This window comes from Delphinapterus leucas, chromosome 1, assembly GCF_059928025.1.
Source record: "Delphinapterus leucas isolate spDelLeu-1000000601 "Yukka" chromosome 1, BTC_Dleu_Yukka2, whole genome shotgun sequence".
NCBI classification, from domain to species: domain Eukaryota; kingdom Metazoa; phylum Chordata; class Mammalia; order Artiodactyla; family Monodontidae; genus Delphinapterus; species Delphinapterus leucas.
Genome location: NC_143129.1, coordinates 78,221,168 through 78,234,588, shown reverse-complemented (window position 1 = coordinate 78,234,588; position 13,421 = coordinate 78,221,168). Strand labels below are relative to the sequence as shown.

At 55.3% G+C, this 13,421-nt stretch overlaps 2 protein-coding genes across 4 annotated transcripts; both read right to left on the bottom strand.

Annotated features, from left to right (window-relative positions):
* Window positions 1–5: 5 nt before the first annotated feature.
* ENTREP3 (endosomal transmembrane epsin interactor 3) lies at window positions 6–8,182 on the bottom strand. 2 transcript variants are annotated; one of them, XM_089914166.1, is made up of 12 exons: window positions 7,280–8,182; window positions 7,027–7,161; window positions 6,718–6,828; window positions 6,491–6,610; window positions 6,217–6,324; window positions 5,491–5,663; window positions 5,261–5,360; window positions 4,856–4,925; window positions 4,045–4,590; window positions 3,379–3,447; window positions 3,015–3,268; window positions 6–2,924 (listed from the first exon to the last, which is right to left on the bottom strand). In XM_089914166.1, exons 1-12 carry the CDS (start codon window positions 7,502–7,504, stop codon window positions 2,751–2,753), a joined length of 2,085 nt encoding a protein of 694 aa, XP_089770292.1. In that variant the 5' UTR covers window positions 7,505–8,182; the 3' UTR covers window positions 6–2,750. The 2 variants fall into 2 exon arrangements, with proteins under 2 accessions (XP_089770292.1, XP_022415319.1); XM_022559611.3 differs by having other exon boundaries at window positions 7,027–7,083.
* Window positions 8,183–8,597: 415 nt separating this feature from the next.
* Window positions 8,598–13,072, bottom strand: SCAMP3 (secretory carrier membrane protein 3). 2 transcript variants are annotated; one of them, XM_022559305.3, is made up of 9 exons: window positions 12,780–13,072; window positions 12,368–12,445; window positions 11,590–11,712; window positions 11,383–11,503; window positions 10,812–10,940; window positions 10,207–10,366; window positions 9,996–10,097; window positions 9,353–9,470; window positions 8,599–9,074 (listed from the first exon to the last, which is right to left on the bottom strand). In XM_022559305.3, exons 1-9 carry the CDS (start codon window positions 12,843–12,845, stop codon window positions 8,928–8,930), a joined length of 1,044 nt encoding a protein of 347 aa, XP_022415013.1. In that variant the 5' UTR covers window positions 12,846–13,072; the 3' UTR covers window positions 8,599–8,927. The 2 variants fall into 2 exon arrangements, with proteins under 2 accessions (XP_089770354.1, XP_022415013.1); XM_089914228.1 differs by lacking the exons at window positions 12,368–12,445; window positions 12,780–13,072 and having other exon boundaries at window positions 8,598–9,074; window positions 10,812–10,878; window positions 11,590–11,704.
* Window positions 13,073–13,421: the final 349 nt, after the last annotated feature.

Here is a 13,421-nt window from a genome sequence, read left to right as displayed (position 1 = left end):
CCCCGAATCGTCAGGAGGCGGGACGCAGACCCTTTCCTCACGTCCTATTGGTTGTGCTGGGGACGGACTGTTTTCGCTGACCAGCCGTAGCCCTAATAGGGCGCAAGCGTATCTGGGGGTCTATTCGGAAAGAGGGCGCGGGAAGGGAGAAGCGCGCATGCGCCTCGTTTTACACTCGCCAGCACACTCTAAGGGTTGGGGGAGATTGAAGATGGATTCTTGAACTTCCTCCTTTGGGAGCCTCAGGATAGGGAACATTCAGTGCCCAGAAATTGCCCCGTTGGGAATCCCAATCTCCAATCCCTGCTACCTCATTTTGTCGTTCTGGCTGCGCCCTAACTCTCCCTCCCTGAAGCTGGGTTGTTATGATGGTGAATTATTCAAGAAGCCTTGCAGCCAGACGCCATCTATGGGCAGTGCCTCTCCCTACCCGCTTCCTCTCTTGTAGGGCCCCACGGCTATCCCCAAAGTCATAGGGTCTCCAAGCTGTTTACAAGGCCCCACTCTGCCTTTTAATAACTTAATGAGTTTGTTGAGGACCTACTAAGTGTTAGATCCAGTGCGATGAGCAAGCCCCTGCTCTCAGGAGCTTGCATTCTGTGGGACGACACAGAAAACAAAAACAAGGTAATTTTGGATAGTGACAGGTGTTCAAAACAAGGCGGTATGATAGAATGGGGAGTGCTCAACAAAAACGTGAGAATGGAACTAAGACCCGAATTAGGTGAAAGCAACAGATATAGGACATCGAGTTTCCTGTTGGTGAAGAGCTAGCTCGTGCAAAGGCCCTTGTGCAACGCAGTTTGGCTGAAGCAGAGTGGACCAGGTTGTACCTGACCATAGTTTCATAAAGAGTTTGGAGATTATTCTAAATACAGTGGAAAGCCAGTACATTTAGGCAGAACTTTAATATGACATGATTTCTTATCACTTTGCTGAGTGGAGAATGGATTGTAGGAAGAATGGAAATAGATCAAGAGGTTGGGAGAGAGGGTGATGACTAGGGCTAGGTAGCTGGTGAGACATGGATGAATTCAGGGTAGGATCAGATGTGTTGGATGAGGGGAAAGAAGAAATGAGGGTGATTCCCAAGCTTATGGAAGGTGCAGCTAGGTGAGTAATGGTGCCACTTATTGAGATGGGGATGTTGGAAGAGGAACAGGTGCTGGGGTGGGAATCAAGAGTTCCTTTGTGGCCATCTTGAGTCTGAGAGGCCCATTAAATATCCAAGCAAAGATGTCAAATTGGAGGTTGGAGCTCACGGAGAGGTAAAGGAGAGAGTTATCCACGAACACATAGATGGCCTTTAAAGCCATGGATCTTGATAGGGCCACTTACAGACTGGAGGTAGAAAAAAGAAGAGGGCCAAGGGAAGCGCCCTGGAGCCCGCCAGCGTTAAGCAGTTGGGCAGAGGTGTGAACTCTGACAAATGATACCAAGACAGTAAAGTAGGAGAAAAATTAGGAGAGTATGATGTTTTCAAAGACAAGAAAGGGAAAAATTCAAGAGGAAAGATGCTGATTATCTGGGTTAAATGCTTCTTAGAGTTCAAGTGAAATGCAGGCAGCGAATTGGCCAGTGGGTCTAACTTTTTTGCTTACTGAAAAATTTGTCAAGAGCAGTGCCTGGGGGCTTCCCTGGTGGTGCAGTGGATAAGAATCTGCCTGCCAACGCAGAGGACACAGGTTCAATCCCTGGTCCAGGAAGATCCCACATGCCGCGAAGCAACTTAGCCCGTGCGCCACAATTACTGAGCCTGCGAGCCACAACTATTGAAGCCCGCGTACCTAGAGCCCGTTCTCTGCAACAAGAGAAGCCACTGCAATGAGAAGCCTGGGCACCGCAACAAAGAGTAGCCCCCGCTCGCTGCAACTAGAGAAAGCCCATGTGCAGCAGCGAAGACCCAACACAGCCAAAAATAAATAAATAAAATTAAAATTAAAAAGAAAAAGAGCAGTGCCTGGGGAGAGGTAGGGGAAGGAGCCTGATGGGAATGGGCGAGGAGAGAATGCATGTTCAAGAGTGGAAGGAAGGAAGAGAAAAAACGTTTGGCTATGAAAAGGGGCAGAGATATTGTGTGGTAGCTGGAAATAGATATCAGCGTCTTGCGAGTTTTCATAACTATGAGAGATGCTAGAATAAATTTCAATGGTGACAAAGGATGAACCAGAAGAGAAGGGAAAATTGAAATTTATTGAAGCCTTACTTAGTGTGTTAAGAGCTTTACAAACTTTCGTCCTCACAATGTTTTATGGATCAGGCAATTGAGGTTAAATAACTTGCCCAAGATCATGCAGCTAAAGGTGGCAGAGCTGAGAGGCCACCCAGATTTTTCTGACCCTTCATGCCTCATCATCCCATTGCACAGGCATACAGCCCCTTGTGCTTGAACAACCGGGACATGACTTTGCCCTGGCCACAGGGCCCATGGTGAATCAGAGAGAGTTACTCTCATGCTGGAGGAACAGGACTTTATTTTCCTCCTCCAACTCTCTAAGCAGGGGCATCTCTCCACACAGCCTGAACACCCATGCAGCGCAGGACAGAAGGTCTCCCCAGGCTGGAGGGGCAGAGGCAAGCAGCAGGAGCCCCTAGAGGTAGGAGGGAAAGGGATACTTCTGGGGGTGTTCAGCAGGTTTCTTTTTGTGTCAGCCAGTGCAAGGGGGTGCTGGAGGCTGCTGGTCCCAACCAGCTGGTGCCTGTGGCCCCAGCATTCATCTGGATCTGTTCAGTGTGGGAAGATGCCCAGGTCAGAGCCCAGTCTCCTGGCTGCCCCCATTGAGGCTGAGGCTGTGGGGGCGGGTGCCGCGCTCCAGCCTGCGGCCAGACAGGAGGCGTCTCAGGGAGGAGCCGGAGCTGAGGTCGCCGCAGCTGCGAAGGTGGAGGCTCTCTCGGCCTGGCCGGCCCCATGGGCTCCGGGGCACCTAGGTGGGGCCACAGGAAAGAGCATCAGTGTGGTCCCACCTGAAACACCAGGCTTTCCTGGGTGTCTTCCCTGGATCCCCTCACTCTACCTGCTTATGTCCATGGGCTCCATTCCCATTGGGGTCTGGGGCCTTCCTAGACATCTGGAGGAAACGAGTGACCAAGACGCGGCCTGGCCAGCTGCCCTTCAGGTCCCCCAGGGAGTGGGCAGGTGCAGGGCCTGAGGGCAGGGGGACCTTCTGGAAGGTGGGCACAGGGTGCCGTTTCTCGGCTGAGCGGGCACGTAGCAACTTCGGGGAAGGGCAACGGGCTAGACGGAAGAGGCAGGCTTCAGAGCAGAGCCCTGGAGACACAGAGAGAGGGAGAGGGAGAGTGGGTGGAATGGGAGGTGCAGAAAAGGCCAGGCATTACTCCCCTACCCACTGCCCCCTGGGCACCAACCATATGCCTCACCTGTATCTGCAGAGGAAATGGAAGCAGCTTCTTCCTCAAGCACTTTGGTATAAAGGTCCCTGAATTCAGCTGAGAAGGAAGAGAGAGACAGGGACTGAGTGGGAGTGCTCAGTAGATGCGCCCTCCAATCTCACGGCCCTCCTGAGAACTCAAGCCCAGCTTCCACACCCCATTCCCAACCAAGGGGGCATCATCTCTGCTCAGGTCCACCAGCAACTAGATGGTACGATCCACCAAATCAGGGACTAAGGCACTATCGTGCCCTGCTGCAGCCTCTCCAGTACCTGGCACATAATGGTAATGACAAACACTTTCTGTGCCAGGGCTAAGCACTTGACCTGCATCTCGCCTCAGTAACTCCACAGCACCTATGGTGAGGTACTGTTATTATACCTGTTTTACAGGTGAAAAGCTGAGGCTTGGAGAGGGTAGGTAACTAGCCCAAGCTGGGAACTGTGAGACTGCGTTCCAAAAACCAAATCCTCTTCTTTTAGCCACTAAGCTATTGATGTATTTCTAGGAGGTGACATAAGAAGTGTCTACTGCAGGAGTGAATTCACCCATTCTTCCTCCCCAGGGACCTCAACAGTGTCCCAAATCCCGGTGGGTATCACTGGCCCTCTAACTCCCAGTGCCTGCCCTCTCCTGAACCTTGTGGCGGCTCACCGGTGTCGCTGGAGGTGGTGATGCCCGGGTCACTGTGGGACCGTGGCAGCAGCAGCGGTGGTCGGGGAGCCGGCTGAGGAGGCCGGTGCCCCGGTGGGGTGAGGGAACCTGAGCTATCGCTGAAGCGGCGAGCCGGGGCTCGGGGGGGAGGGGCTGCAGCTGGCCGGCTGCCTCCCCGGGGGACCCGCCGCCTCAGCTCGGGGAAGCAGGGTCCCACCCAAGGCGGCCAGCCCTCCAGCCGGTGGCAGCTTCGGGCAGCTGTGGGGGCACCCAGCGGGGGTGGGGCCTCGGGGGCAGAGCAGGAATAGGAGCGGGCAGCTCTCGGGGGCCGCCGGGGCAGGGGGCTGTCCTCAAAGGGGCCCCGCAGGCCGCAGTCCAGGCTGAGGCAGTAGCCGGCGCGGCTGCGCTGAATAGAGCGGAAGAGCACGTAGTCAACGGAGCGCACGGAGCCCTGCAGCTCCAGCAGGCACGAGTCCTCCGACGGGCTGGAGCCCCCGGGGAGGTCACCGATGGCTGACAGCACCAGAGACCCGCTGTCCATGGACACTGTGGGTGGTAGGGGCTGCCGGGTAACACCAGCCTGGCCGGGCCCAGGCGGTTCCTCTTTTCTCAGGCCCAGCCTCTTGTGGGCCATCCTGCCTCCAGTTTTATCTCAGAGGAGACAACTAAGCCCAGGTTTGCAAGAAGCCCCAGCCCTCATTTGTCCCTCAACCACCAACTCGGTCTCATCTCTCCCCCCTCTGCCCCCCACACCCAGCTCTGCTATCCCAGGCATCCCAGACCTTGTCCACCCTCCCCACTTTCTGCTCACCATCTACAATGGAGGCCACTCGCTCACAGATGCAGGAGCCATCATGAAGCTGAGGATCAAACAGAGTGGCCTGCAGAAGACACAAGGGTCAAGGGTCGAGCCCTACACACTGATTAGGCCATCCCACAGGCTGGACAGAGTTCTGGAGACCTAGATTCCAGTCCAGCTTTGTCACTTTGTTCAAGTCACTTATGTGGGCCTCAGTTTCCACATCTGTAAAATGGAAATCATAGTTCTTACCCCACCCACCTCTCCAAGCTCTCAGGCAGATCAAAGATGACAGCGAATGTGCTAGTGCTATAAAGATCATGAGAACTAGTATAATCTTTATCCAGTGACAGCAGCTCACCCAGCTTTTCAGGCTCTATTTCTGACTCCCCAGCCCACACCAAACCCTGCTCTCACCTGGCTGTCTCCTCGTAGCCCCATGACGGCCTCATAAGAAGGGGGGCAATCAGTAGGATACAGGGGCACCGGGCTGTCCATGGAGCCATTGTAGGTGATGCTGGCAGGATGAGGGAGAGGGTCAAAGCCTGGGAAAGAACTCCTATTCCAAAAAGATCCCTCCCCACCAATCCCCGGCCTCAGCCCCAGTCGCCTTCCTTAGTTTCCCCACAGATTCCACCTGGCCTCACCTCTGTGCATCTGTTTCTGAGCTGCAGGTGTACTCTGGGGGATAGTAGGGCGGCGGGGGCACAGGCGGTACAAATTCCTCCAAGTCCAGCATGGTGTGTAGGAGAGGGGCTGGGGGCGAGGATGTACAGCCCAGAGGCCCCAGAGGGCCTGAGACTGAGTGCTCAGGGGCCAACTGCTGGGGAGCAAGCAAGTCAGCAAACTTGGTTTCTGGGAATACAGCTCCTTGGCTCCCAAACTCCTCTCTCGTCTACATTTTCTGGCCCCACCCCCTCCAAGAAGCTCAGTTCTGGCCCCTTTGCCAAACCAGTTCCTCCTCTAACCCTGCCCCAGCCGAGGACCTTCAGCTTTTACCCTGCCCATGTAGAAAGTCCTCCTCTACATGGACCTTTCTGCACTCAGAATCACTATCTGTCCTCTGTCCCACCAGAACATCAGCCCATTATCCCCACCTCCATCTAAGACCTTCCTGACTCCGCCCAACTTTTAGTGCCACTCTTCCATGCCCCCAGACCAGCATCACGTACTTCTCTTACTCCCTGTCATTTCCCTCCTCACCCTCCTTTGGACCCCCTAAATATCCCTGCAACAGACATGCCTAACAGGTGACCCACAGCCCCTGGTGCTCAAAAGCCAGCGCTGTAACCATCACCCCTCAAGCCCAATCCCAGCACACACACCCTGCCCGCATCCTACCTTCTCAGCCTTGACCCCGGCTCCCCACTCACCGTGTGCACAAGGTCCAGGGAGAAGATTTGGATGCAGCAAACAATAGCAGAGAGAGTACAGATTATGGCGGCACAAACCGTGAGCCCACAGACGCTAAAGAGCAAGTTCTGGGGAAGGCAAAAGAGAGAGAGGGATGTGAGAGGAGCCTGGGGTGGAGTAAATCCCACATACTCGGGGCCTGTGAGGACTCCAGGAGGAGGCAGAAGGGTGAGAACCAGGAAGATGGCGGGAGAGGAAGGAATGGCGGAGGTGGGGGGGCGGGTGCATGCTCACCTTGAGGGCCCCTCGGGCTTCATCACAGGTGGAGTTAGGGGCAACTTTCAGTTCCTGCCCTGACTCTGGACAGGGCCGCAGTAGAGGAACAGGAGGGCAGCACACACAGACCTTTCCGTCCTGAGTGGGAATGGAGAGGGTGAGGCAGCCTGAATCAGGACAAGCCCAGGTTGTCCTGCGCACCTCCCCCAACCAGCACTCTCAGGCTCTCTTTCCTCAAATCTCACCAAGATGCATTCTTGGAAGTCTCGGGCCAGCTGAGCGTTTTTACAGGAGAGAACAGAGCCAGCCATGCTGAGCATGACACAGAGCACCGAAAGCAAGGAGAAGAAGGAAATCTGGGGGAAACAGGGCACAGACTCAGGGCTGGGACCCCAAGAGTACCCCCTACCGCAGATGGAGCCACCCTCCTTCACAGACATTTGTGCCTGGACAGCGTGAATGGGAGAGTCAATTCCCTTTTCGAGGGCATAAATAGGCATCCCCTCAGGTGCTAGGCACCTGCCTCCCCGTGGGCATCAGACCCTGGCACCTACCACTAGAGTGAACGGCCGCTTCCAAGACACAATGCCAACCACCCCGGAAAACGCCAGCTGGGGACAGAGTGGGCACAGGCTCAGCCTGACAGGGGAGGCACAGAGTGAGCCCCTCACCACAGGGTGCACCCAGCTCTGTAAGGAGGAGGAGGACCAGGAGAGGGAGGAGAGGCCAGGATTTGGACTGGCAGCTGGTGTGGAGGGGTGGGGCCCGAGGAGCCTCCCCCACCCAACAACTGTGCACCCAACTCACCGAGAATCCAGCCCAAGACGGGCAGGATCTCTTGACGCTCTCGGTGGTGGTGACAGATGAGGCCACCATGCTGAAGGTGACCACCAGGATGCCCAGGAGCACCTGAGCCAGCCCCAGCGTGAGCAGAGCCTGCAGCCAGGGTCGGTGGAGGCGGAGGTGGGTAAGGCCCCGGGTGCTGGGCCGGCTAGTCAGCGAGCGGCTGGAATCACTAGGCGAGGGCATCATGCCTGCCGCCCGGTTGCCTGAGCCTCGCTCGGCCCCCGCTGACGCTTGGGAGCATCTCAGAGGCCTTCCTCCTCTCCACCCCCCTCGCTCTAGACCCCACCCCCTGGCTGGGTCCCCTGGGGCATGGCCCAGGGACTCCAGCTGAGGAGGGGGTCAAGGGAGGGGCGTCACGGAGGGGCCCCGGAGTGCTCCCTCCCCACCACGGGCACTGGACGGGCACCGTGCCCGGGACGGCGATGAGGACGCGGGGGCACCGGCTCATCGCATCTCCCTAGAGAAGAGAGGCGCCGAGAAGGGCCGGTCCGGGAGTGAAGAGAGGGCGGCGGTCCGGAACCCAGGGAAGAGTGGGAAGGGTGAAGGCGAGAAGGATGGGAAAGAAGTCTAGAGAAGAGGGGAGAGGCGGCGTGACTCTAGAGGCGCGGTCGGTGTGCCCTCAGTGTTCAGTGGGATCCGAGGCTGCCTGGTGGGGAGAGGCTGCGGCGCCTGGGTCGCCAGCCCCGCTCCCCTCCCCACCACACCCCCGCTCCCCCAGCTCGGCTGCAGCAGGTCCGGGATTGGAGGCGGGGGATGGGGATGGGGATGGATGGTGCGGGAGGAGGGGCATGGTGCGAGGGCCAGCGCGGCGCACCCCGGGAGTTGTAGTCCCCACCAGAGGCCCTGTGGGAGGGGGAAAGGGAAGGAGGGAGGGAGGGAGAGGGAGAAGGGGAGAGAGAGGGAGGGAGGGAGCAGGAGGCAGGGTTGCAGGGCGAGCTGGCCGCCAGAGCTAACAACGCTTTCGGCTCCCCCTTGAGCTCCACCCAGCCTCTCAGGCCCCTCGGCCTGCTGTGTTCCCAGGAGAAGTTGCAGCTTCTTCCCTGTCATTAATGGAGAAAGGTAGGGAGCTAGGCTCCCTGGCAGCTCCGTGATTCCACCCCAACCGTGGACTTCCCTCCCTCTTCCTGCGCCTGCCATCGGGCGCTGCTGTCCCACCCCCGAGAGCTCTCCATTTACACTAAGGCCAGGTCAGACCTTCCCTCTGGAGTCCACATTCTGCTTCCATTCTAGTCTCCTCCACTTTCTCTTCCATGAGGCCTAGTTCCCATTAAAATTCCGGAAACGGCGTGATTTGTGTTCCAGTTCCACTTTCTTTTTATTTAAATAACCGAAGCAACAGCCTTGGCACAGCAGAAGGAATCTGGGTTGGGGTGTGTAGAGGTGGCAGCAGTGTGGCCTGATTGGGGGAAGGGGAGTGGGAGGGAAGCAGTGACTGGGTCACACTGGGCTCCCCACACCCTTAAGTCAGGTTCAGCAGTCATGGCTGTGGGACTGGGGGCACTATAGTGAAGACATCAAGTAGTGACGTCTCATCAAGTCCCAGAGACCTCAGGGATGGGGGCTAGGTCACCTCCCCTAAGTGGCAGGGCCAGGGCATCCCAGTTAGGGGTCACGGTGCCCGGAAGGCATTTTCGGCAGCCCCAGCGGCTGCATTGGCAGCTGCGGTTCGCACCGCAGGGTTGGAGAAGACACCAGCTGCAAATTCTTGCTGGGCTTTCTGAAAGCTGGCACCTGTGCGGCGGTACAAGGAGTGGATCTGCAAGTAGAGGCACAGACTTTACAGCACGTTCTGGCCGCTGTTACCCCACTCCAATCTAACGCCATCACCACCACTCACCAGCCTGCAGCTCCAGCTTTTCCCTCGTGGCTCCCTACCAACCCACACCCACACATACCCCACAACACCCGCCTCCCAGGTCCATTAGCTGAGAACCCATCCGTCAGCCTGGCCCTCCTCAGTTGCTCCTGAATGTTCCACCCATGCCCCTAGGGACACATGATCTCACTCTCCTGGCCCCATCTACAGCCCCTCACCCGCTTTAGCATCACAATTCCCAGCACGGCAATGCCAGTGAAGAACAGGGCAACCAGCAGCATGAGCACAGCTACAGCTGTGTTGGCCTTCAGCACCACCAGAGCAGAGATCCAGCCACTGTAAGGAGGGGAAAGTATGTGGAAGTGAAGAGGGGCTGCTCACAGCTGGGTCTCTGTCCCCCCAGCTTCTCTGCTGGTTATGTCTTCCCACCAGGGGCCGGTTTCCTGTCAGTCTGGCAGCTTGCCATGCACTGCAATCCCAAACTACGCCTACTCTCTTCACAGTTTAATCCCAGCTTCTGAACAATCAGCTCCCAGCTCTCCAAGATCTTCCAGACATCCTCACTCCAAACAGACCTTTCTGTTGAGGATTCTTCCTCTTCTCCAACCATGGTTACACATGTCTCCTCCAGGAAGCCTCTTCAGATTGACCACAGCCATCTTTCCCTTAATCTATGTCTGTTGAGAGTTGTGTCTGGGCTCTCTGTCATGGAGGACATCTTGTCTCTCTGGTTAAATTAGCACCTCCCAAGGATAAAAACCACATTTCCTTTTTCTGAACAACTCCTATGCCAGTACCTAAGGCTGACTTGGTCTACAGGAGTGGGAGGAAGGGGTTAAGGTAGATGGCAGCCTCACAGACCTGAACCCCCAACCTGGGATGCCAATGGCCTGGAGGACAAACAGGACATCCTGGACGAAGAAAATGAAGAAGAAAACGAAGAAATTGAATGAACTGTCACTCCTGCAAAGAGAAAGAAAGGGAAGTGTAGGCAAAGAATTAGGGTTGGAGAAGCAGAATGGGACCCATCCAAGTCCCCTCCCTTTCCACCATCCCCACTCCCCCTTCTTACCGGAAAGCCTTATACATGGGGCGGTACCAACAGACGAAGGAGCAGGGGGTGAAAAGGAGGATCCAGAGGATAGAGAGCCCAAAGCCTGAGCCATTGCTGGTCTCCACACAGAAGCTGGCCAGGCAGGCAAGAAAATTCAGGAGAAGAGCCAGAGTGCTGCCTAAGGGTTAGAGGAACAGGATGATGGGTCAGTGAAAGCTCCTTTCCCTAGAAGCCCACCCCACAGCCCTCACCAAATGTGGCCGACTAAGGAGAGGAAGGCGGCTTCTGCCTTCACAGGATCCTCAGCAGGGGAGACAGAACTAGCAAATCTCAATCATGTGTGATCCCCTTGGCAAAGACATTTAAAGGATTCAGAATACATTTATGCATAAGGACAGGGGGAAGGGGGAGAGGGCAAGAACATACATTTGCTAGAAGGCTGGAGAATAAGTTCTAAATACTATAAAAGGAGTAATCCAGGAAGATTCCTGGAGAAATGAGCCTTAAACTCAAATGCTGAGGATAGGTGAAGTGTCTAGTTCTGGGTGAGTGGGCTCCAGGAAAAGAAAGACGTACAAGTTACTACCTGTACTTTTCCTTCAAAAAGGCTTCTCACTACTCACACATCCAGAGGTAGTACATGGTGGATACTGTCTTCTGAAATTCTTGGGGGATCTCCATGGAGATATCCTGGAAAAAGCAGGGCTGAACTGGGCAAAAAGAAGGTAGAGGGGGCCAATTGTTCTGTCGAGCTGTAAGGCACAAAAAGAGCAGGAGGATCTCACAAGTGAGACAGAGACCAACAAATCACTCCCCCTTCCTTTCACCTCCAGGTCCTCTCTTCTGTTTCCAATTTGAGGGTTCAAAGAAACAAGGGCAAGTAGCAAAAGTTATATTAATACTGAGTGTTTATTATGACTTACAACTTCTAAGCACTGTGCCCAGCATTTTGTATAGATGACTTTAACCCTCATAACAATCCTGTCAAACAGGTACAAACATTATTCTCATTTTACAAGTGAGGAAACTGAGGCACTCAAGATTAAATAACTTGCCTAAGAGCTCACCCTTAATAAGACATAGCACCCAAATTCAAACTCAGCAGTCTGGCTCCAGTGCCCATGCTCTGAGGTCCTTTTTTGAGACTTCGAACCTGTCAGATGCCCTCCCCAACCCTATCAAGGATCCACTTACTAGCTGTGCCCCCGAGGGCAGCATGCTGGAGTTCTCGCTCCCTCCGGTCCAACTCCTCTGCCTTCCGGTTGAGCTCCTCCTGCTTCTTTAGCAGCTCAGCTGTGGCTGCTGCAGCTGAAGCCTGACCAGTATGAGCAGAGGGCAATGTGAGTCCTGAACCCCAGGGCTGGCCCCTTTCCTCAGCCCCTACACATACACCCCCTTTACCTGGGTGCTGTAGGAGCCATAGTTCTTGGGTTCTGTGGGGCTGAGCTTTCTTGAAGACTGCAAAGGGGGAGCTGAGGGTGGAGCTATCGGAACAGGGGCAGGAGGCTCATAGCTTGGTGGTGGCTGTTGAGTTTGGAAAAAACCTTAGGGATCATCTAGTCCTTCATAACACAGGAATCTAGAGTTTACTTGAATACCTTTAGACCTAGAACTCATTACCTAAGGTGGCAGCCCCTCCCCCAGTTGTTAGAAAGCTAGTTCTTGTGTTTGTATCAGAGAACTCTTTTACAACCTGCAGCAGCCCTCATAACCCCTCACATCGAGTTCCTTACCCAGGACTCAAAGCACTAATCTACTGTATCAAGCTCCTTAAACTTTTAAAAACTCTTACCTTTTTCTATTGCAGTAAGACAAACAAGTCTAGTCTTCTTCAACCCTTGTTTTCTAACTGTATACCTAAACATAGTGTGTTTTCTCCACAACTCCAACCGGCCCCATCCCTTTTTTTCTTCAAAAAAGGCTCCCCAGACAGGGTCTTCATCAGGCCCTGCCAGACTCTAGGTCCTCCCAAGACTGACATTTAGAGCTCAAACCGATGGATCCTTGGCCTTAGTGTCTTTAGAAGCATTAGGCATCCCATGGCAGACTGGCCTCTCTCAGGGAGCTAAGATCACGGTGTTTCTTCCTTTGCGTGCAAAAACGTCCCCTATACCCCAACAAAGTGGGCCTGTTAGCATACCCTACCCTTCCTCGCCCACCCATGCTCCCAGAATCTCACCTCCCGGGTTTCAAAAGGGTTGTAGACGTCAAGCGTGGCATGGTGCGTGCTGGGTCGGTGCTGGATCACAGCTGGGTCCTGTGGGCAAAGATCTGGGGCTCAGCTGGCACCTGGTACCTCTGGGGTAACTCACAGGGGCCTCTTCTCAATTGCTGTGGCTCCAAGGACTGCAGCTTGGGGGCCACGCTGTTGTCCCCATATTTGCCCCCAATCCTTCACGCCACACTGCTAGTACCAGCTCCTTAAGGGGCAGGGCCCGCCCCCTCAGGATGCTCACTGGTTTGGAGTAGTCGTCACTCCCACGTGGCGGCCCTTCCTCGGATCAAATGTCACGAACGGGAATACAAGTTAGCCCGACCCTCTAGACTCGAGAAATCACCCCAGCTGCCCCAAAGAGGCCGGCGCAAGTCACCTGAAAGGGGTTGTCAAGCTCGCCGGGCTCGGCGAAGGGGTTTCCACCGTCTCTGCTTTGAGCCATGTTTGCAACTTCAGCTTGGGCCGCCCCCTGCCCTCCACGCCCCTGCCGCGGCAGTGGCGGCGGCAGTGGCTCTCAGAGCTCCCTCCGCTCCTCTCGGTCCGCCCCGCTTCTCTGTGCACGGATTGGCTTTACACACCGGAAGGGTCACAAGGATCCCCGCAGCAGCAGGAGGGCTGCGCCTGCGTCTTGGTCAAAGGCAAAGAAGGAAGTGCCCCACGTGACACCTCTAACTCAGTCTCTGTCGCCAAGTACCGCCCCTTCCCCACGTGACTTCCCTCAATTAACGAACTACACCTCCCAGCAGGCCTCGCGTCAGAATCCCGGTCCCTCCTAGTCTTCCGAGACATACGACCGGGGTCTTCCGACCGGTGGTGGTAGTCTCCCAGGAACCCAGTTGAGCAAATTTTTTTATCTGGATTTCTGGCTCTATCCTGGGGCCCAGCCTAAGAGCTACAGTAATCAAACCTCCTTCCCAAACTATATCATTGCAGATAACCCTTCTCACCGTCAAGAAATGTTACCCACCCATCATTCTCCTCCCGAGACAAACTGGACAGGTAAACTGGTAACCTGACT

What these genes read in the sequence shown, in the direction of transcription:
- ENTREP3 (XM_089914166.1), bottom strand. Translation starts at nt 7,504, where the DNA reads ATGATGCCCTCGCCTAGTGATTCCAGCCGCTCGCTGACTAGCCGGCCC. An exon ending in AGTGGCCTCCATTGTAGATG is followed by an intron (nt 4,591 to 4,855) that starts GTGAGCAGAAAG and finishes TACCACCCACAG; the next exon opens with TGTCCATGGACAGCGGGTCT. An exon ending in CACCACCTCCAGCGACACCG is followed by an intron (nt 3,448 to 4,044) that starts GTGAGCCGCCAC and finishes CTTCCTTCTCAG; the next exon opens with CTGAATTCAGGGACCTTTAT.
- SCAMP3 (XM_022559305.3), bottom strand. Translation starts at nt 12,845, where the DNA reads ATGGCTCAAAGCAGAGACGGTGGAAACCCCTTCGCCGAGCCCGGCGAG. An exon ending in AGCTTGACAACCCCTTTCAG is followed by an intron (nt 12,446 to 12,779) that starts GTGACTTGCGCC and finishes CTTTGCCCACAG; the next exon opens with GACCCAGCTGTGATCCAGCA. An exon ending in ACCCTTTTGAAACCCGGGAG is followed by an intron (nt 11,713 to 12,367) that starts GTGAGATTCTGG and finishes CAAACTCAACAG; the next exon opens with CCACCACCAAGCTATGAGCC.